The 23,645-nt window shown below is 38.9% G+C and overlaps 1 protein-coding gene across 11 annotated transcripts in view; it reads left to right on the forward strand.

Moving 5' to 3' along the window:
- Positions 1–23,645, forward strand: part of Cdk12 (cyclin dependent kinase 12) — an 81,928-nt gene that overhangs the window by 4,262 nt on the left and 54,021 nt on the right. For all 11 annotated transcript variants that reach the window (XM_031354531.1, XM_031354528.1, XM_031354529.1 and 8 more), the window contains exons 2-6: positions 4,142–5,017; positions 13,231–13,407; positions 14,666–14,805; positions 16,514–16,684; positions 21,225–21,414. In XM_031354531.1, the coding sequence (XP_031210391.1) occupies positions 4,142–5,017; positions 13,231–13,407; positions 14,666–14,805; positions 16,514–16,684; positions 21,225–21,414 (1,554 nt within the window). The remainder of the gene's footprint in view (positions 1–4,141; positions 5,018–13,230; positions 13,408–14,665; positions 14,806–16,513; positions 16,685–21,224; positions 21,415–23,645) is intronic.

A 23,645-nucleotide genomic window follows, 5' to 3' on the forward strand; every position in this document is an offset into this window, starting at 1 on the left:
TTTTTTTTTTTTTGGAGACATGATGTCAGTGTAGAGCCCAAGCTGGCTTGAAATTCACTCTGTAGACCAGGCTGGTTCAAATGTAGATTTGCCTATCTCTTCCCAGGTGCTGAAGTTAAAGGCATAAACCATCAAGCCTGGTTCTAGACATAGTTTTAGTGGTTTGGATTGTTGGTTTTCCTCATACTGTTTCTTTTATTTTTTTTTAAAGATTTATTTATTTTATTATATGTAAGTACACTATAGCTGTCTTCAGACACTCCAGATGTAGGCATCAGATCTTGTTATGGATGGTTGTGAGCCACCATGTGGTTGCTGGGATTTGAACTCAGGACCTTTGGAAAAGCAGTTGGTACTCTTAACCACTGAGCCATCTCTTCAGCCCGCTCATACAGATTCTTTTTGGGGGGGGCGGGGTGGGGGGTTTCGAGACAGGGTTTCTCTATATAGCCCTGTCTGTCCTGGAACTATGTAGACCAGGCTGGCCTCAAACTCAGAAATCCGCCTGCCTCTGCCTCCCAAGTTCTGGGATTAAAGGCATGCTCCCAAGTGCTGGGATTAAAGGCATACACTACCACCACCCAGCCTCATACTGATTCTTAAGCAGTGCTATAGTAAAAAAATAATGAGACTTTAGAATAATCTGTTCTATAGATTTCCCAGATTTTATTTCACAGTCATTCCTCATAAAAATTTTATTTGTGGGATTGAAAAAAATGGTTTAGCAGTTAACATTGACTGTAGGCAGGCCTAGTTTGAGGCTAACCTCATCTGCATATCAGACTTTAGGCCAGCCATAGCTATACAGTAAGGTCCTACTTTCAAAACAAAACAAACAAGTTTATTTGTACATGCAGTTATTTCTAGTTTTACCTGTACTAAAAAGTTGATTGGAAATCATTTTTGTATTAAAGGAACTGAGTAAGACCATTAGTATCAGCAATCAGTAGACTAAGACAAGATGATCATTAGTATTAAGCTAGCTTAGTCTATGTAACAAGATCGTGTCTCAGAACACTTAAAAAGTAAAACTATGGAGTGTCAGGGCTGGTAATAGTCTGTTCCCTTAGCAAGTGAAAGTTTCAGTCTTCAAAAATAACAAAAGATACCCAAAACTCTTAAGGGTTCTAACATTTTTATTTTAATATAAAAATATTTTCTGTGTGCTTATAAATTATAAATTCTGTATATTGGACATTCATTTGCTATAGATACAACTTAATTATAAGCTGAATCTGTAATGAGTACTCTAGTTAAAAAGGTAGAAGTTGGGCTAAAGGGTTGGCTAGTGGTTAGGAGCACTGCTGGTTCTTCTAGAGGAAGATTTCCCAGCACCCATACAGTGGCTCATAAATATCTCTAAATCCAGTCCCAGGGATTCCAATGCCCTTTTCTGACCTCTGGATACTGGGCACAGGCATGGTGTACTTCATAAAAACATGAATACAAAGCACTCCTGCACATAAAATAATAAATCTTAAAAGACTAAATAAAAAGTCAAATGTTATTGAATCATATTCCTGATATTTTCATATCAAATATTTATAAAACAAAATTTCTCACTGTGAATATGGCTACATTTTGATGTTGGGAAATATGCTCTCTTTATTTGAGTAAGTAGTGGGCAAGCTGGTCATTGATGGCGAATACCTTTGATCCCAGCACTCTGTTAAAAAGGCCAGCCTAGTCTACAGACCAAGTTCCAGGACACTCAGGACTACATAGAGAGACCCTGTCTGGAGAAAGAACAAACAAACAAAAAAGAAAACCTCAATAATTACTGGGCAGTTTTTGGTACTTTTTTTGGTTTTGTTTAATTTTTTCTTTTGTCAAGACAGAGTTTATGTAGCCTTGGACTCCTAGAGCTCTCTCCATGGGCCAGGCTTACTTACAATTTACAGTGATCAGCATGCTAAATGTCTGGGTCAAAGGTGTGCACCACCACTGCCCAGCTTTTTTATTAGTTGCAACAATTCTGCCTCATTTTCTTTACTAATGTGATTACTAGTAATGCTGCTATCATGCTGGCTCTGTTTTTTTTTTTTTTTTTTTTTTTTTTTTTTTTTTTTCTTTTATTTATTTCTTTTACACTGGGTTTTACTATATTATAGATTAGGCAGGCTTGGAACTTCCTTTGTAGAGCAAACTGTCTGAATTCACAAAGATCCTAAAGGCATGAATTTACAACACCCAGATGGGTAGTTTGTTTTTTAAAAAGTATCATTTTAAATTATGTGTTTGTGTGCATACATGTACATGAATGCAGATTCCCAGACCTGGAATTATAGGTGGCTGTGCCCAGTGTGAGTGCTGGGAACTAAACTTGGGTTGTCAGCTAGATTAGTAACAGTCAACCACTAAAGCATTTCTCTAACCCGTGAGGTTTTGTTGTTGTTGTCCTTTGTTTTGTTTTTGAGCAAGGTCTGAATATGACCCAAGTTGACAGGAGCTCATTCACTGTGGTTTACACTGGCTTCTCAGACTCAGTAATTCTCTTGCTTTGGTTTCCTAAATGCGAGGATTACAAAAAGGAGCCGCAAGACAAATGAATTTTTAGTTTTCCTAGGATCTTTATTTTATTTTTTTGGTTTTTTGAGACATGGTTTCTCCCTGTAGCCCTGGCTGTCCTGGAACTCATTCTGTAGACCAGGCTGGCCTCAAACTCAGAAATCTGCCTGCCTTTGCCTCCCAAGTGCTAGGATTAAAGGCATGTGCCACTATTGCCCTATGTATATTAGATATTGTTCATGCAGTTATTTCTTGTCTTACCTATACTAAAAAGTTGATTGGAAGTCATTTTTGTATTTGTTTTTAGATATGATCTCATATGGCCAAAGCTGGCTTTGAGTTTGGCATATAACAGAGAACTTTGATTACTTTTTCTTTTAAAGATTTACTTTTTGTATATTTGTGAGTACACTCCAGAAGAGGGCATCAGATCTCATTACAGATGGTTGTGAGCCACCATGTGGTTGTTGGGAATTGAACTCAGGATCTCTGGAAGAGCAGTCGGTGCTCTTAACCACTGAGCCATCTCTCCAGCCCCTGATTACATTTTCAGTATTTAAGTTTTATGTGTATGATTGTTTACCCATATATATGTATTTGTACCACATGCATGCCTGGTGCTCAAGGAGACAAGAAGTGGCTGTTGGATGGTTTAGGCCATCAAGTAGGTACTAGGAAGTGCTTTTAATCACTGAACCACCTTCTCTAGTCCCAATTTTGAACCTCCTTTCCTTTTTTTTTTAAAGATTTATTTTATGTATATTGGGGTCTTGCCTGTTTATATGTTTGTATAAGGGTGTTAGATGCCCTGGAACTAGAGTTACATATAGGGAGCCACCACATGGGTGCTAGGAATTGAACACGACTCCTTTGAAAGAGCAGCCACCACTGAACCATCTCTCCAGTTCCCCTTTCCTCCCTTTTTTTAGAGAGGGGTGGTTCTGTCTTTTCTGAGACAAGGTTTCACTATATAGATCCAGCTGTCCTAGAAACTTACTCTGTAGTCTAGGCTGGCCTTGAACTCAGAGATCCATCTGACTCTGACTCCCCAGGGCTGTGGTTAAAGGCCTGACTTGTTTTTTTGTTTTTATTTGTATATATGTATGTATGTATGATTTGCCAGTATGGCTGTATACCATGTACTTGCAGTGTCTGGGGAGGTCGGCAGAGGGGATTAGATATACTTAGAACTGGAGTAACAGTCAGCCACCATGTGAGGTTTGGATTTAGAACTTTAGTCCTCTGGAAGAGTAGCCACTGTTCTTAATCATTACCATCCGCTCCAGATCCCATTCCTCCCCCAATTTTTTATTTTTGAGAAAGTAGACCAAGTTGTCTTTGAACTTAGAGATTCTTTTTTTTTTTTTTTCTTTCCCAGACAGGGTTTCTCTGCCTCTGACTCCCAAGCACTGGGATTAAAGGTGTGCACAACGAACTTAGAAATTCTTATGACCCTGCCTTTCAAGTGTTGGGATTAAAGGAGTATGCCATCGTGCTTCTCTTTAATCTACTTTTAGAATTGATAACTCAGAATGGGATTAAATTTATAGTTCTAGACCCTGTTTTGCTGGGCTATTATCCTCTTTATAACTCTGTATATTGTGTATTTAAACTGCATTTCTTCTTTTTCCAGTAGGAAATCCATGAAGTCCAGAAGTAGAAGTCCTGCATATTCAAGACACTCATCTTCTCATAGTAAAAAGAAGCGATCCGGATCACGCAGTCGTCATTCCAGTATCTCACCTGTCAGGCTTCCATTGAATTCCAGCCTGGGAGCTGAACTAAGTAGAAAAAAGAAGGAAAGAGCAGCTGCAGCAGCAGCAGCAAAAATGGATGGAAAAGAATCCAAGGGTTCACCTATAATTTTGCCTAAAAAAGAGAAACTTGAGGTGAAGGAGTCAGGGTTAGAGTCTAAAAAGTTACCCAGAGGTATAAAGTCAGAAAAATCTACCCCAGATACTGAACTGGTAAATGTAGCACATTCAAACACAGAGGTAAAAAATTGTTTAGATACAGGGAAAGTAAAGATGGATGAGAACTTGCAGAAGCATCCTATTAAGGATTTGAAAGCACAGGGAACAAAGGACGCTAAACCTGTAGCATTGAAGGAGGTGATTGTTACTTCAAAGGAGACAGAGACATCAGAAAAGGAGACCCTTCCACCTCTCCCCACAATTACTTCTCCACCCCCTTTACCATCTACTACCCCTCCACCTCAGACACCCCCTTTGCCACCTTTGCCTCCGTTACCAGCTATTCCACTGCAGCCACCTCTGCCACCTCCCCAACCACCATTTAGTCAAGTTCCTGTTTCAAGTACTTCAACTTTGCCCTCTTCTCCTCACCCAAGGACATCTACTCTATCCTCTCAGACAAATTCTCAGCCCCCTGTACAGGTTTCTATGAAGACTCAAGTATCTGTAACAGCTGCTATTCCACACCTGAAAACTTCAACATTGCCTCCTCTGCCCCTCCCTCCCCTATTACCTGGAGATGATGACATGGATAGGTAAGTTTCATAATAGGATGAGAGAAGTCAGTTTTCTGATTTAAATAATATATTTTCAGTTTCTGAACCTCCTAGACTATCTTTTAATTATTCTTTTGTAATTAGGAATTGCTTTTTGTTTTTTAGTGGAAAAGTCCATTCTTGCTTGAGGATTGAGAATTAGAACTTTGTGGAGTATTCTTTCATTTTTAAAAAATTACACATTTGTTTATTTTTGAGTGTTTATACTGTCTTAGTGCAAAGGCCAGAGGAGAATTTGGAGGAAATCAATTTTGTTATGTCCTCTGGTATCAGTCATCAGGCTTGGTGGCAAGTACCCTTAGCTGCTGAATTATCTTGATGGCTACCTTTTGGGGTTGGGGCAGGGATAGGGTCTTGTTAAACTCACTCTATAGTCTCAGATAGCCTTAAACTCACAGCAGTCCTGCCTTAATGCTAGGATTATAGACATGCACCACCACGCCTGACAGGAATTCAGGGTTTCTCTGTATAGTGTTGGCTGTCCTGGAACTCACTCTGTAGACCAGGCTGGCCTCGAACTCAGAAATCCGCCTGGCTCTGCCTCTTAAGTGCTGGGATTAAGGACGTGCGCCACCACTGTCTGGCAGGAATTAAAATTTAAAACCTGATAAATCTTTTTCATGTAAATTTACTTTAATTTTTAGGTTTTTTTCTTGGTGGTGGGGGTGGGGGTGTTTCTGAAACAGGGCTTCATTGTGTACCCCTAACTATCCTGGAACTTACCCTGTAGACCAGACTGGCCTTGAACTCATAGGATCTGCCTGCCTGTCCTTCCTGTGTACTGCAATTAAAGGCATGCACCATTACTGCCTTACTATTTTGAGTGGGCATGCGTGTATGACTTTTGCCTGTACATATGTATATGTACAATATGTGGTCAGAAGGTGGTAATGAATCCCATGGGATAAAAATATAGATGGTTCTGAGCTACTATGTACATGCTGAGAACTTCACTTAAGTCTCTAGAAGAGTAATAAGTGCTCCTAATTACTGAGTCATCTCTCCAGCCCCAACTTTACTGTTTGAATATTTATTTTTTATTTATGTGTATGTATATGAACCTTCATGAGTATATGTGTACCAGAAGCTAATTTAGGCCAGAGGTTATTGGATTCCCTGAAATTGGAGTTTGTGGGCTGCCATGTGAATACTAAGAACCAAACTTGGACCTCTGGAAGCACAATAAGCACTCTTAAACCTCTGAGCCGAAGTTATTTGTGTGTGTGTGTGTGTGTGCTCACATGTATGCATTGGAGCCTAGAGAATACCCTCATACCTTAGTTATTATATAACCCCTCCATATCTTTATTTTAATACTTAGAGTATACTATATATATGTATGTGTGTCTGTGTAAACACAGGTTCTGTGTGGTACCTGTGGAAATCAGGGCCATTTGTGGAGTTGGTTCTTGCCTTTGTTCTTTGCATAGGTTCCAAATGGAACTCAGGTCAGAAGAGTTTGATGGCAAGCATCTTTTTTTTTTTTAATAATTTTTTTTTAAGGTTTATTTATTTATCATGTATAAGTACACTGTAGGTGTCTTCAGACACACCAGAAGAGGGCATCAGATCTCATTACGGATGGTTGTGAGCCGCCATGTGGTTGCTGGGATTTGAACTCAGGACCTTTGGAAGAGCAATCAGTGCTCTTAAACCGCTGAGCCATCTCTCCAGCCCCGATGGCAACCATCTTTACTGACTTAGCCATATTGTCAGCTCTGTTTTCCTAATATTTTAACATCTATAGAGAATATTATAAAAGAATAATTAAAAGTCTAATTTTAGTATCTATAGAGTGATAAAATTTTTAAAAAGTCATTTATTCTTCCAGGCACTGGTGGCCCAAACCTTTGGTCCCAGCACTTGAGATGCAGAAGCAGGTGGACTCCTGAGTTCAAGGCTAGTCTGGTCTACAGTTCCAATTTCTAGGGCAGCCAGGGCTACACAGAGAGACCCTATCTTCAAACTTCCTCTCCTCAGCGCGCCCTCCCCCCCCTCACTTTTTCTATAGTAATAAAAAAAAAAAGCAATATGAAGCATCTTTGCTAATTAGACTATAACTTAGGATGGGGAAGCTAGAAAAGAGTTTAATTCTAATGGGTCTTTGAGTATTGGTTACAGAAATGATCATGAAACATGAATCTCATCAATGACATTATGAAATATTTTTAATCCGTTGGCCATACTAGCTAAACAAGACCTCAGATATGCTTTAGCCAGGGACATGATAATAGAAGTGTAGTCTTAGCTGGTTTTTCTATTGAGATCCTGCCCTTTTATTTTCTAGGGGATGAGTTGTATTTCCTGTCATAAAAGTCATTGTAAATAAGTTCTGCTTATCTTAAATTGAAAACCAATTTTCAAAGTTTACTTTCTAGGATACATCAAATTTGAGTGATGAAGATGGTGTGTGTGTATGTGAGTGTAGGTGTGCAACTGGAGGCGTAAAGTCAACCTTAAGTGTTATTCAAGAGTCATCCATCATGTTTTTGTTTTGTTTACACACACACACACACACACACACACACACACACACACACATATATTTTTTTTTCTTGGTTTTTGGTTTTTCAAGACAAGGTTTCTCTGTGTAGCCTTGGCTGTCCTGGAACTCACTCTGTAGACCAGGCTGGCTTGAACGCAGAAATCCACCTGTCTCTGTTTCCCAAGTGCTGGGATTAAAGGCATGGGCTTACCACTGCCCAGACTGCCCGATTCTTTTTAGTTCTTAAGATCTATATTCTTTAATGCCCTTTAGTGCATCTTAAAAATGTTCTAGTGTAACAGTGGATAGTGGAAAGGGTAGGGAGTGGAGAGAGGGTTTTACTTCAGAGGTAAGGTATTACTTTATTATCTAGTCTGTTCGTGAACTCCTGCCTTCAGTCATTTTTAGCTATCCATATGCTAGAACTACAGTTATTCATTACCAAGACTATTTCTCTTGTTTTTATTTAAGTATTTATATATTTTGGTTTTTTTGGAGACAGAGTGTTATTATGTAGCTCTTGGTAGCCTAGGACTCATGAGTCTGCCTGGCTCTACCTCCATAATGCTGGGGTCCATCTGCTTCTAACTCCATAGTTCTAGGATTAAAAGTGCCCAACACAGTGTCATTATTTTAAGGTTTTGATAATTGGTTATTTATTCATAAATTATTAAAAGTAGGAAATGGAAATGAAGATTTTGTCTTTTCTTGAGACCAAGGGTAGAAGGAGATATCAATCTTTGTAGCTTATTGGCCAGCCAGACTGGACAGTTTGAGGAGATATTGTCACAAAAAATAAATTTGAGAGCACCAGAGAAAGATCTCCGATTGCCTCTGGCTTCCACATTTGCATACATGCATGCACACACGCACAACTTAGGCACATTTGTAGAGGCCTACACTAGCAAGTACATATATGACACACATAACAATAAAAGAGAGGATAGAGACAGAGAAACACACCCTGACTGAGACCTTTAAACTAGGCTTGGTGGCCACTTGCCATGCTAGCACTTGGGTTGCTGATGTAGAGGGATTGCTTAGTGTTGGAGGGCTGGCCTAGATTCCCAAATGCTGGGATTATATGCCCTTTTAATATTGTTTATTAGACTAAGTTAAAATTGCTCAAGGCAGCTGGGCAGTGGTGGCATACGCCTTTAATCCCAGCACTTGGGAGGCAGAGGTAGGCGGATTTCTGAGTTCGAGGACAGCCTGGTCTACAGAGTGAGTTCCAGGACAGCCAGGGCTATACAGAAACCCTGTCTGGAAAAACCAAAAAACCAAAAAACCAAACAAAAAAAATTGCTCAAGGCATTAGAGTCAGGATAGTTGGGAGGCTGGAGCAATGCCTTAGTGTTAAAGAGCACTGGCTGATCTTTCTGAGGACCAGTGTTCAATCCCCAGCACTCACATAGTTTGCAACTATTTGTCACTCTAGTGCCAGGGTATTTGCCCTCTGCAGTCACCACATCCATGTGGTATAACAGACAAAATAATAAAATAATCGAGATAATCAGAAGAAAAATAAAACAGCATTCTGATATCATAAAGCTTATACTGGCGACAGAACAAAGGAATGAACTTGCTTAATGATAATTTAAAAAGCTTTTTTTATTTGTTTTGTTCATTTTTGGTTTTTTTGAGACTGTTTCTTTGTATAGGCTTGGCTGTCCTGTAGCTTTTTCTGTAGGCCAGGCTAGCCTGGAATGAGCAGAGATCCGCCTGTCTTTGCTTCCCGTGTGCTGGGATTAAAGATGTATAAGAACATAACTGGAGCAAAAATACATTATTTTGGGCTGGTGAGATAGCTCAGCGGGTAAGAGCACCATCTCCTCTTTCGAAGGTAATGAATTTGGATCCCGGCAACCACATGGTGGCTCACAACCACCCATAACGAGATCTGATGCCTTCTTCTGGTGTGTCTGAAGACAGCTACAGTGTACTCATTTATAATAATAAATCTTATTAAAAAAATTTAAAAATAGGTTATTTCTTAAAAATTTAGTTTGTATGTATACACATGTGGCCAAGTATTATGTACATGAGTGTAGGTGCCATAGGAGGCCATTGTCAGATCTCTGTAAAGTTGGAGTTATAGGATAGTTGTAAGCCAACATGCATGTGCCCAGTTCTCTATAAACAAGTGCTCTAACCTGCTAATCCATCTTCTCATCCCTATGTTTGTAGTTTTTCCTTTTCCCTTGTTTGTTTTTGAGACACTGTGGCTTTAGCTGGCGTCTAGTATGCTAGAAGTTCAGGTTCTGGGATTTAGTATTCAACTCCATCTGACCTTGAACTCATAGAATGCCTCTGGCTTCATAGCCAGAGCATTGAGATTTCCTTTCTTCTTCCAAGAGACTTCTAAGTATGGTGGCACATGCCTCTAAATCCAGCACTCCGGAGGTTAAAACAAAAATATTACAGGGAGTGTACTGTCAGTCTGTTGTGCTTCAAAGCCTTTAAGGGGTAAAGGATGCAAACCTTTCTTAAAATATACAGCTGAGAAAGTGGCACTTTCTGTTAATCCCAGCACTTGAGAGGAGAGGCAGACAGATCTGTGTGAGTTCTTAGCCTAGATCCTGAGGGTGTAGTTGTTATGGACAGTCATAGCTATGTAGAGAGACCCTGTCAACAACAAAAAAACCATTTAGTGTCTGACTGACTTGAATTTCAAGTGTAGATCCATTTGCTTCTGCCTCTTTTTTGTTTTCTCTGTATAGCCCTGGCTGTCCTGGAACTCAATGCTGTAGACCAGGCTGGCCTCGAACTCAGAAATCTGCCTGCCTCTGCCTCCCAAGTGCTGTGATTAAAGGTGTGCTCCACCACTGCCCAACAATATACTAATATTTATTGAAGCAAGATTTTGACTTCTTCGAGTTTGTGTGGCCTCAAGCTGATGATTGTCCTGTTAAAGACTCATTCCTTCTTAAAAATTCCTTAAAATAGAATCTTCCTGTAGAGTGCTTCTGCCCCTTTATCTTTTCCCAGGACTGTCTTTATGTAGTTCCTGCCTGTCCTAGAACTTGCTAGGTAGTACAGGCTGGCCTTAAACTCATAGAGATCCTTCTGCCTTTGCCTCTGGATTTTTGGGATTAAAGGCATGTGCTACTGTTCCTGGCAGTATGTACAGTTTTCAATGGTAATGAACTATATTTGAAGCCATGAAGTACTAAACCTTTGAGGAGAAATGTAAAAACAATAGACTTAAGTGATACTTCAGATACTTTGTTTTCTCTCTCCTTTAGTAAACAGAACTAAGGAATCTCCTTTTTTTTTGGTATTTCAAGGCAGGGTTTCCACTTACATTCACCACTTCCTCAGGCATGCATATAGTACACGGACATGCATGCAGGCAGAGCACTTTTATTAAAAAAAAAATTGAGGGTGAGGGGCTAAAGAAATCGATTACTGCTCTTGCAGGGTACCCACATTCAGTTCCTGCACCCATGTCTAGTGTAACTCCAGCTTCAGGGAATCTGATACTGCACCTAGTTGAGCATCTGCTGTCCCTTGCACATATATATACAGAAAAATACACACACACACAATTTAAAAATAAATATATTTTTTAATTTTGTGTTTATCAGGATTTATAGCACATACATGTAATTACAGTACACAGGAGGCTAAGGTAGGAAGATTGGTGTGAGTTCCAGGCCAGACAGGAATTTATAGTGAGACATCTCAAAAAAGCAAAATGATCTAAAATTTGACTAGTTTTCCAATTTCTAGAAAGCTTTCTTTCTTTTTTTTTTCCATACTAACTACTATAATTTGCTAGTTGTGTGAGTCCTGTCGGAGCCTTAATAAGTCTGAATTTTTTGTTTGAATTTTTTTGTTTTGTTTTTTTCAAGACTGGGTTTCTCTCTGTGTAGCCCTGGCTGTCTTGGAACTCACTCTGTAGACCAGGCTGGCCTCTGAACTCAGAAATCCACCTGCCTCTGCCTCCCAAGTGCTAGGATTAAAGGCGTGTGCCACCACCGCCCGGCTTTTATATTATTTTTTGATCTTATTTTGTTGTGTGTATGGTGGAAGAGGGAAAATGGTTCAGGAGGGAGGGAGGAAGGGAGGGAGGGAGAGTGAGTTGGTTGCCTTTCCATGATGGAATGATCCATGCCTTGGAAAGGAAGGCAGGCAGCCTTGGTCCAAACAGGATAGTAGATAGCAGAGGTGCTTTATCGAAAAGACTTTGGGTCTGGCCTCTCATCTGATTCTCAAAGGGCCGTCTGGGAACCCTTATAGATTGTCTGTGAATATATCTTTGGTGAAAGTGTTCCATGGCCACTATGTGCTCCCTGAGATTCCGGTTTACTCCTTCAGGTTAGTCCTTACTTGCATAGTATCAGAGGCTGCTGAATATGGCTTCTAAATGAGTAACTCGTTGTTTGAATTTTTGATCATTTTAGTATAAGGGTTTTTATTTTGTGTGGTCATAGATCACTGTAGTCTGTTCCCAAACAACTAAAGTACGTGTTTTATCAGGAGTTTTGATTTCAAACTTAGCTTGTAAAACACGTTGATCTAGTATTCCTTTTTCCTAAGTTTTGTCTAAGTCTTTTAAGTAATATTAGTTACCTCTTTCATTTAAATCTTTTATTACAAAGTAAGTTAGATGAATTATATGAACTTCAATCCAACATTATTATATTTAGAACTTTCTTTGTACATTTTATTTTATCTGAAATTGTAATGTCAGGTGTACCATTAGAGTTTTTGAATTGTTTCAGTTTTTTGGATTTTTCAAACAGGATCATGTGTAGTTACTGGCCTTAAAACTTGCTGTGTAGTTGTGGCCTCTTTTAATACTTTTTCCCTCTGCCTATACTTGCCAAATTTGGACCCTTCCTACCCTTTCTCATCAGGTATTGGGTATTTAACCCAGGATCTAGGCCCTGCTAGGCAAGAATTTTACCACAATGGGCTGGAGAGGTGGCTCAGTGGTGTAAAGCATTGGCTGCTCCTCTATAGGACCTGAGTTCTATTCTCAGCACCCACATAGCAATTGACACCCATGTGTAGCAATTGTCCCAAGGTATCTGATGTTCTCTTCTGGCATATAGTATATAGACACACATTTAAACAATTGTAAAGTTTAAATTAAAAGTATAACCCAAATATTAATATTAAATATAAACCACATTCAAGTAGTAATTCCTGGTAGAGTTTTTTTAAAAAGATTTATTTATTTATATGAATGCATGGCTTACATATACACCTGAAAGGAAAGGGCATGAAGATCCCATCACAGATGGTTGTGAGCCATTATGTAGTTGCTGGGAATTAAACTTAGGACTTCTGATAGAGCACCTAGTGTCTAACCACTGAGTCATGTCTCCAGCTCCCAAGTTTTATCTGTTTAACTTTTTTTTTTTTTTAAAGATTTAGTTTTATTTTATGGCTATTAGTGTTTTGCCTACATTTATGTCTGTGTACCTACCACATGTATGCCTGGTGCCCAAAAAGGTCAAAAGAGGGCAAAAGGATTTCTTTGGACTGGAGTTACAGACAGTTGTGAACTGTCATGTGGGTTATAAGAATTGAATCTTAGTCTTCTGAAAGAACCACCACTGCTCTTAACCACTGAACCATGTTTCTAGCTCCCTTAAGTAAAATTTTAGTAATCTTTTTAATAGTTAGGCATTATCATATTTTTTGAAAGCTTTGTTTGCATACTCTCTAATTTTCTTATTCTCTCATCTCTATTTAGTCCAAAAGAAATGCTTCCTTCAAAGCCTGCAAAGAAAGAGAAGGAACAGAGGACTCGTCACTTACTCACAGACTTGCCCCTTCCTCCTGAACTACCGGGAGGAGATCCATCTCCTCCAGATTCTCCAGAGCCAAAGGCAATTACACCACCTCAACAACCATATAAAAAGAGACCAAAGTAAGTTTTACAGGATGTGTAATTTTTAAATTTTATATAAAAGATAATATATTTTTATATAATATATATTTTTTATATTTTATATTTTACTTATATATTTGAGTGCTTAGTCATCAGGAGTAGGACTGTTTGATAGGTTTAGGAGGTATAGTCTTGTTAAAAGAATTTTGTTATTGAAGGTAGGTTTTGAGGTTTCAAAAGTCCAAACTAGGGGCTGGAGAGATGGCTCAGTGATTAAGAGCACTCACTGCTCTTCCTCAGATCCTGAGTTCAAAAGCCCAAGCGAAGACCAGTGTTGCTCCTACTATCCATAGATCAGAATCTGGCTACTGCTCCAGTGTCTGTGTGCTAAACTTCCTGCCATGGGAATGAAATGACTCTCTGAAACTATAAGGAATCCCCCATTTAATTGGGGAATTAAATGGTTTCATTCATAAGAGTCACCTTGGCGATGGTATGTCTTCACAGCAACAAAACTACATTAGTAGGTATCCTTCCGAAGAAGATATTTTTCCCATTAAATTAAAATAAAATATATTGGCTCTCACTTTTGTTTGTTTGTTTTTTGAGAGAGGATTTCTCTGTATAGCCCTGGCTGTCCTGGAATCCATTCTGTCCTGGAATTCATTCTCCCAAGTGCTGGGATTAAAGGCATGTGCCACCACTGCCCGGGTATAAAGGGTCTTAACTCTGGCCTAAAACTCACAAGAGATTACAGTGTCTTCATTACATCATTTGGGAGACAGAAGCAGGTTGATCTCTTGAGTTTAAGGCCAACTTGGTCTACATAGTTCAAGAATAGGCAGAGAGCTAGCTATACAGTGATATCAAAAAAAAAAAAAAATAAGGTAGACACCACCATGGACAGCTTTACCTTTGTGTGTGTGTGTGTGTGTGTGTGTGTGTGTGTAGACAGGGTTTCTCTGTGTAGCCCTGGCTCTCCTAGAACTCATTCTGTAGACCAGGCTGTCCTTGAACACAGAAATCCACCTGCCTCTGCCTCCCAAGTGTTGGGATTAAAGGCATGTGCTACCACTACCTGGCTTACCCCTATTTTTATTTTTTTGAAAAGCAATCCATGTATTTAGTGAACACTTACACACCCTCCACTACCTTGTACCTTTTGAATCTAGAATTCCATAACAACCATTGATAGATACTATTTCATTATTCCATTTCTACCATTTCAACAATAATTTTATAAGATGCTAGTCATTTGATGGCAAAAAAATAACAGTTTTACTGATTTTCCTTTTAGAATTTGTTGTCCTCGTTATGGAGAAAGAAGACAAACAGAAAGTGATTGGGGGAAACGCTGCGTGGACAAGTTTGATATTATTGGGATTATTGGAGAGGGAACCTATGGCCAAGTATATAAAGCCAAGGACAAAGACACAGGTATTTCCCTAAAACTCTTGATGCCAGAAGTGTAATAATTTAACGATTACTATATTTTCATAGATTCACTAAAATAAGTTTTAGACTCTTATTTGTTCTTTTACTATTATTAAGTAGATTAAAATGTTCCAAAAGAATAAATTGGCTATCTCTTAATGTGCTTGCTCTAGGACCTTCCTGTACCTACTCTTTTACTTAAAACAGGGTAATATTGGATGTAACCTATGCCCATCGTCTGTGTAGTTTATATCATTTCTAGAATATTTATAGTACCAACAACAGCAAATTCTGAGTAAACATTGTTATTTAAGGATCACAAAACAATGTATGAGCGGTTCACAGTGTCTCCTATTACCTGGAGATGCTTTAAGTCTACAGTTGTGTGATTCCATCAATGACCAGAGAGCTCCTTTCAGAAGTAGACTGGTTTTGTACATTTGAAAGGTCCTAGGTTAGATTTTCAGCAATATAAGCTGCCCAAAGCTAAATCGTTTACTTTTTTTTCTTTTTTCTTTTTCCAAGATAGGGTTTTTTTGTCTAGCTCTGGCTGTCCTGAAACTCATTCTGTAGACCAGGGTGGCTTTGAAAAATTCTCTACTTTTTGTTGACTATTTTGAATATATATTGTTTTGAGTTGGTGGTAGTTTTTGTTTTTTGTTTTGTATTGTGGTTTCTTTGTTTTTGTTTTTTTTGTTTTGTTTTGTTGGGTTTTTTTTTGTTTGTTTTTTTGTTTTTTTGTTTTTTTTTTCAGAGAGAGACAGGGTTTCTCTGTGTAGCCCTGGCTGTCCTGGAAATCACTCTGTAGACCATGCTGGCCTCAGAACTCAGAAATCCGCCTGCCTCTGCCTCCCAAGTGCTGGGATTAAAGTAGTGTGCCACCACCGCCCGGCTTGTATTGGGTTTCGGTCGTGGGATTTTAATCTACAACTTGCACTTCACCCTGTCAGTAATTAAAATCCCAGCCTTTGTAGTCTATTTAATTTTTTTTTTCTTGCAGAAATTTTTTTTTGTGTTTTTTGGGGGCCAGGAGGGTATTGTATTTTATTTATTTAGAGTACAAATGAATGTCTGTTTTTGTCTTTGGGCATATTTGTGTCATGCACACATTGGGAGTTCAGAGGACAACTTGCAGCGAGTCTGTTCTCATTCTACCATGTGAGAAGCAGAGCAGTTGAAGCTATCTTAATCTACTTATCAAGACTCACTCTGAAATGAGTCCTAGCAATGAGAAATCGCAGGAGGAAAAGAATATTGTTTATCTATCTATTTATTTATTTATTTATTATTGTACTCTTTTCTTTGGTTTGGTTTGGTTTCCAAGTCAGGATTTGTCTAACAATTCTGTTTTCCCTGAACTTAAACTCTGTATATCAGGCTAGCCTCAAACTCACAGAGATCCATTTGTCTCTGCCTCACCAATTGGGGCATTAAAGGTGTGCAACATCACACTGACCCAAGCATGAGATTCTACATGAGCATGAATCTATATGTAAACTTGAGAACACAGGAGTAGGACTGGGTTTGTAGCCCTATGGTAGAAGCCATGCTTAGTATAGGTTCTAAATTCAATCTCAGCCCCTTAAAAAACAGTAGGAAATTAGAGATTTTGTGTAAAAAGTCTGAAGGTGAGGAAATGTAATGTTGGTTCATAACCAGGACTAAGAAATGTAAATTGATTACAGTGACAGTTTGCGTCCATTTTTTGCAGGAGAACTAGTAGCTCTGAAAAAGGTTCGGCTAGACAATGAGAAAGAGGGCTTCCCAATCACAGCCATCCGGGAGATCAAGATTCTTCGACAGTTAGTTCATCAGAGTGTTGTAAACATGAAGGAAATTGTCACAGACAAACAAGATGCACTGGATTTCAAGAAGGACAAAGGTAATAGCAGAGATATGTGTTACTTTAGTTCATTTGTATGAGGTTTTATCTGAATGTGTCTGTGTACACACATATGTGCCTGGAAGAGCAGTAAGTTCTCTTTAACCATGGAACCATTTCTCTATCTCTCTTTTTTTTGTTTTGCAGCGGTGGAGGTGCGCCCAGTTTCTGCATAACACTGACTGTTCTGTAACTGACTCTGTAGACTAGGTTGACTATGTTGATCTACCTGCTTCTCCCTCCTAAATGCTGGGATTAAATACTTGAGCCACTGCACTGAACACATATTTATTTTTGAGACAGTGTTTCCTTGTAGCCCTGGCTCCCTCCAATTCTCTTTGAGGACTTGGCTAGCCTCAAACTTTAACTCAAACCTGTCTCCGACTCCAGAGTGCAGTGATTAAAGGCCTGTGCCACCACGTACACCTTAAAAGATTTATGTGTATAAATGCTCAGGAACTAGAGTTTACTAATGATTGCAAGTGGCCATGTGTGTTCTGGGAATTGAACAAAGATCTGTTGCAAGAGCTACAAGTGCTCTTATTTATTTATTTATTTATTTATTTATTTTAAAGATCTATTCATTATATGTAAGTACACTGTAACTGTCTTCAGACACACCAGAAGAGGGCGGCAAATCTCATTATGGGTGGTTGCTAGGATTTGAACTTAGGACCTTTGGAAGAGCAGTCAGTGCTCTTAACCGCTGAGCCATCTCTCCAGCACCGCTCTTATTTATTGAACCATATAGCTTCTGTTTTTATATTTATTCATTTACTTTTACAGACAGAGTCTCTCTAGTCCTATTTTTAAGCTTGTTATGTAGATGATGCTGGATCTTCTGGAGCTGGATTGCAGGTGGTTGTAAGCCACCGTTTGTGGTTGCTGGGAACCCAACTCTGCTCCTAAATGCTTAGCTATGTCTCCAGCTCCCGTGTTATTTTTTTGAGACAGAGCCTTATTATGTATCTCAGGCTCGCTTCCGATTTCTTACTTACCTCTTTACTTAACAGCCTCCCAAATGTTGTAATTATAGGTATATACTACCACTTCTTTTTACTTTTCATTTTTTAGCTTGTTTGCATGTGTGGACTTTTTAGGTTACTATCTCATGTAGCAGGTCAGCCTCAAGCTTCCTGTGTACTATAGATGACAATGAACTTGTCCTCTTGCCTCTCTACCTTCTAAGAGCTGAGATTAAAGTGATGCAGAACCATGTGTAGTTCTACCTGTGTGAATTTCTTGATAGGTTAACAATCTTAGTCTTGGTTTTCGTTTTGTGTTTTGTGTTTTCCTTCTTGGTTTTTCGAGAGAAGGTTTCTCTGTGTAGCCCTGGCTGTCCTGGAACTCACTCTGTAGTCCAGGCTGGTCTTGAACTCAGATATCCGCCTGTCTCTGCCTCCCAAGTGCTGCGATTAATGGCGTGCGCCACCACTGCCCGGCTTGTTTCTTTTTTATTTATTTTTAACTTATCTATGTACATCACATGCATGCAGTGGCCATAGAGATCAGAAGTAGCCATCAGATATATCCCCTGGAACTGAAGGCTTAAGTGGTTGTGAGCCACTATGTGGGTGAATGGAGTGTCAGATTTCTCTGGACTCTAGAGTTGTAGACAGATGCAAGCTGCCATGTGGGTGGTGGGAATTGAATTTACAACCTTTGATAGAGTGTAGCCTGTTCTCTCAAACCACTGAGCCATTTCTCCATCCCCAGTCTTGTGTTTTGAGTGCCGGGATTACAGGTGCGATCTAGCATGCCTGATTCATACATCCTTTTGAATATTGTTTTGCATGTATAAGAGAGTGAATAATGGTCTTGTAAAGGATATGAGATCAGGTCCAAGAAGCATCATCAGGCAATTTAGAATCACAAGTAATTTCAGCCCCAGGAAGATCTGACACCCTTTTCTGGTCTCCAAGCACACTTTTTAAATCAGTTGTACATACCATTATGTAGATATATACAATTTAAAAGCAGCAACAACAACAGAAACAGCACTTACCAACTGAGCCATCTTTCTAGCTCTAAGAAAAATCACTGTTATGAGTAAACAGTTCAGATTACAGTAAATGGTAATATGACTTTTAGATCTGAACTCCTGGTCCTCTGGGTAACAAACTCTTTATTCCATATCTGGTTTTCTTTCTTTCCTTTTTTATTTTAAAGATTTATTTATTTATTATATGTAAGTATACTGTTGCTGTCTTCAGACACTCCAGAAAATGGTGTCAGATCTTGTTATGGATGGTTGTGAGCCACCATGTGGTTGCTGGGATTTGAACTCAGGACCTTTGGGAGAGCAGTCAGTGCTCTTAACCACTGAGCCGTCTCTCCAGCCCCCCATATCTGTTTTTCTTAGGTTAGCAGGTCTTAACTTAGTTCCGTCTACTCTCAACGTATCTCTTTAATGCAGTCTTTCTTTGATGGAACTGTGGACTATTTTCAAAATTTTAGGGAAGCTGTGAGGCTTATTTCCCCATCCTTCATCATTTTCTCTCAAAATGAAGAAGAAAAGCAAAAAAGAAATGTAAAGGGGCTGAGATGTGATGTCTCAGTGGGTAAAGTGCTTACCATGAAATCACAAGGACCCAAGTACCAAGGAAAAGCTGAGCGTCTTAGTGCATGCTCTGACCCATGCACAGAGAAAGATGCATGTCTCTTAAGTTTAGTGAGAATCTTTCTCAAAAAATAAGGTAGAGAGTGATAGAAGAGGAAGATGTGGAGTAGGTCTTTAACTTTCATACCATGTGTACCTATGACCCAGAGTATGTTCGTGCACATATGTTTGCATGAGTGTGTGCATGTACTCCTTCCCTCTGTCTCGTTTCTCTCTCTCTTTTTTCCTTTCTCTCTTTCCCCTTTTCTCTGTCCCTTTCCTCCTCCTCCTCCTCTTCTTCTTCTCTCTCCTCTCTAGTTCTTAAAAAAAATAAATAACTGCCATTTGGGAAATATGAAAAAAATTCTTGAAGCCTACTCTGTATTAAGAATCCTTTCCTTGTATTGGGGATATAGCTAAGTGATGGAGCACTTATCTAGTACACCTGAGACCCTGTGTTTGATTTTTTTTTTTTTTTAATGCGACTAGTGAACAGAATTATAAGCCTGGAGGGTTTTGTTTTGAGAACAGGGTTTCATATAGCCCAGGCTGTTTAACTCTGTGTAGCTAAGGATGACCTTTAATCTCTCTACCACACTTAGGGATTGGGCTCAAACCCATGGTTTTGCTAGGCATGGTGCTATGTGCCTTATAATACATGCAGCGCTTATAATACATGCAGTTTCAGTGCTAGCCTGCTCTATGTATTAGGTTCCAGGCCAGCCAAGACTACATTGTCATACCCTTTTTTAAAACAAAAAATACAAACCAGGGTCTTATGCATGCTTGGGCAAGCATACTCCCAAGTGAACTATATCCTCAGGTTGTAGGGATAGTATTTCATGTTATGATATTGGTATGATAAATTCCAAATTGCAAACAAGTATTTTTTAGTGTGCTTCTTTCATTTGTATTTATTTATGTATTTAGAAACTTTGATTAAATGATTTGTAGTTCTGAATTATTTTTGTAGATTAATTATCAGCAACAGCATCATAAGTTTATATAAGCAATGTTTACATTGCTTACATGTAGAGTAGAGTTCAGAGGACAATTTTCAGGAGTTGCTTCTCTTTGGCAATGGGCTCTGGGGATGAAACAAAAGTTGTGAGGCATGCAAGCCACGTACTTTGATAAAATGCTGAGCCATACTGACTAGATCTTTCAATTATTTTTACTTAAAATGTTTTCCATTTATTTTGTTTTTATGTGTAAATATGAGTTTATGCCATATGTATGTGGGTGCCCATTGAGACTAGAAGGTGCCAGATCTTCAAGAGCTATGACTATACAGGAGTCAGTGGCAGCTCATGCCTGTGAGGCCAACCTGGTCTGCATAGTCAGTCCTGGGCCTGTCTCAAAAAGGTAGTAGGGAGGGTAGAGCTAGAGAGATGGCTCAAAGGGCCCTCATTTGCTTCCCAGAACTCATGTCATTTTATAACCATCTGTAACTCCAGTTCCAGTGGATTCAGTACCATCTTTGGCCTTTGCAGGCACCAGGCAAGGATATTGTGCACAGATAATATATGTAGGCAAAACTCTTACACAGAAGATAAAAAAATAGGACTTAGAATTTATAACAAATGGGCATGGTTATCTTATACAAGATAAAACTTAAAAAACTAGAATAAGCCGCTCATTGGATTTGGATCTGGCCCAGAGTCTGCAATTGTTAATGAACTATGATCATGACATCTATAAATTAATGGTAGCAGTTTTCTAATGTAAATTGTTAACATATCCATAGTATAGGAATCTATATTTACTTGTAGGAGTATTATGTATCATTAGAAGTGGAAATTATTTTTATTATTCTAATTTAAGTCCTTTTTCTGTAAAATTAAGGGATTGTTCCAGAGAGACTATGGTTAATTTCAAATTATATTCAAATTTTAGGATTGTTATATCAGCATTTAAAAATTTCTTTTTCATGTCATATAGGTGCCTTTTATCTTGTATTTGAATATATGGACCATGATTTAATGGGACTGCTTGAATCAGGTTTGGTGCACTTTTCTGAGGACCATATCAAGTCATTCATGAAACAGCTAATGGAAGGACTGGATTACTGCCACAAAAAGAATTTCCTCCATCGGGATATTAAATGTTCTAACATTTTGCTGAATAACAGGTAACATAGTAACCAAGTAAGGCTAATCACTTTTTCCCCTTCTTTTTGATTTATCTAGATAATTAAGATTATAAGCAGTACAATTTTTTTCTCTTTTCAGGGATGTTCAGTGTGTTCTTTTTTTCTTTACCTTTTTCTTTTTACCTCCATCTGTTAGCATTTTTCCAAATTTAATGTTAGAATTAACAAAATAGGATTGCAAACATTTTTTAATTGCTAACATTCTAGGAGATTGATCTGCTAGAGAATACACCATATAGTCAATAAATAGTATTATTACCAGAGCCAACTTAAATATCCATTGGGTTCTTAATAATCGTTAGTGGGAAGACACAGGCCTGCCTCTAGCTGCACTTGAAAGGCTGTTAAGGCTGTTCTTTTTCCTTTCACAGGAGGACCTTACCTTAACCCGGGGCACGAGCACGCCCGGGCACACACACAAACACACACTATCTCTGTTTCTCACATACACATTTACACTCATACTTAAACACACACACACACAAACATGCATAGTGGTTGTGTTAGAAGGTGGAATAAATAGCCAGGGAGATTACCTTTAGACCCACCAGAAGAGGGCGTCAGATCCCATTACAGATGGTTGTGAGCCACCATGTGGTTGCTGGGAATTTATCTCAGGACCTCTGGAGTCAGTGTTGTTAACCTCAGAGCCATCTGTCCAGACCCTAAATTTTAACACTAAGAGCTTGGTAGTGCATATTGTGCAGCTGAGTTTAATGGTAGAGCTAACCCATTTACTAATGTTCATTTCAGTAAATATGTTTCATTGTTACTTGTTTTAGACAAGGTTTCAGTCTATAGCTCAGGTGTCTTTGAACTATGATGTTCTCAGCCTCCCAAGTGCTGGGATTAAAGCCATACACCACCACACTAGTCCCATGTTTGTTTAATTTAGAATTAACTAGAACATTTGGTTTAGAAAGACTACCAATGAAGAAGCAAAATCTCTGTAGAAAATAATTTTTTTTTTTTTTTTTTTGGTTTTTCGAGACAGGGTTTCTCTGTGTAGCCCTGGCTGTCCTGGAACTCACTCTGTAGACCAGGCTGGCCACGAACTCAGAAATCCGCCTGCCTCTGCCTCCCAAGTGCTGCGATTAAAGATGTGCGCCACCACTGCCCGGCTAGAAAATATTTCTTATACGAAAGCATATACACATGAAAAAGAACTTGCCCATAGTCTCAGGACTTAAGAAACTAAGGGAGGAAGATCACCCAGGATTTGAAAGTAGGGCTAGAATGTATCTCAGTGACTTGGATTGGATTCCTGGCACTATGTACCAGTTATGTGGCCAGCCTGAAACTTCAAGACTCTTATCTCAAAAAGAAAAAAAAAATGTTTAGAAAACTATAAACATAGCATTATTGCTAAAGCAAAGAGTAAAGCACATTAAGGCGAATGTGAAGCTGAATTGTTGTTCTTAGGAACCAATTTAAGATCTTACATATCTTACTAAAGAGCTTATTTTTATCTGCAGTTCAATTGGGATGACATTCAAGGTGTCTATATAAAGTACTATTTAAAATTATGTGGCTTTATTATGAGGCAAACATGATGTAAAGAGACTACATCTTAAACTGGAATTGTGGGTACATTCTTACTGTCACAGCTACTAGGAAAGTTAAAGTTGGGGTGTCAGGCTTTGATGGCAGCTTGGTCAATTTAGTAAGACACACTTCGAAGAAAGTTGTTTTGAGCGGGGAGGTCTTTTGTTTTTGTTGTTTGGGTGTTTTTTGTCAACTATCTCTACAACTCAAAATCTTTTTTTAAAGGTGAAAGTCCCTTTTTCTGAAGTCTAGATTTTTGTTTTGTTTTGTTTGTTTTTTTTTTTGAGACAGGGTTTTTCTGTATATACTTGGCTGTCCTGGAACTCACTCTGTAGGCCAGGCTGGCCCTGACTCAGAAATCCACCCACCTCTGCCTCCCAATTGCTAGGACTAAAGGCATGTGCCACCACCACCCAGCTTAAATCTAGATCTTTAATAGTTCATCTATAATCTTAGCTACTTGGAAGGTTCGGGCAGGAGAAGCAAGCATTCAAGTTTGCCCAATAACTATGAAGACCATCTACCTGGCATAGTGGTACATGCCTTTGATCCCTGCCCTTGGATGGCAGGGACAGGTGGATCTCTGAACTTAAGGCCAGCCTGGTCTCTATAGTGAGTTTAAGGCCAGCCAGGAAGATCTTGTTTCAAAAAAAACAACAACAAAA

The sequence above is a fragment of the Mastomys coucha genome, unplaced genomic scaffold (assembly GCF_008632895.1).
Source record: "Mastomys coucha isolate ucsf_1 unplaced genomic scaffold, UCSF_Mcou_1 pScaffold5, whole genome shotgun sequence".
Taxonomy (NCBI): Eukaryota; Metazoa; Chordata; class Mammalia; order Rodentia; family Muridae; genus Mastomys; species Mastomys coucha.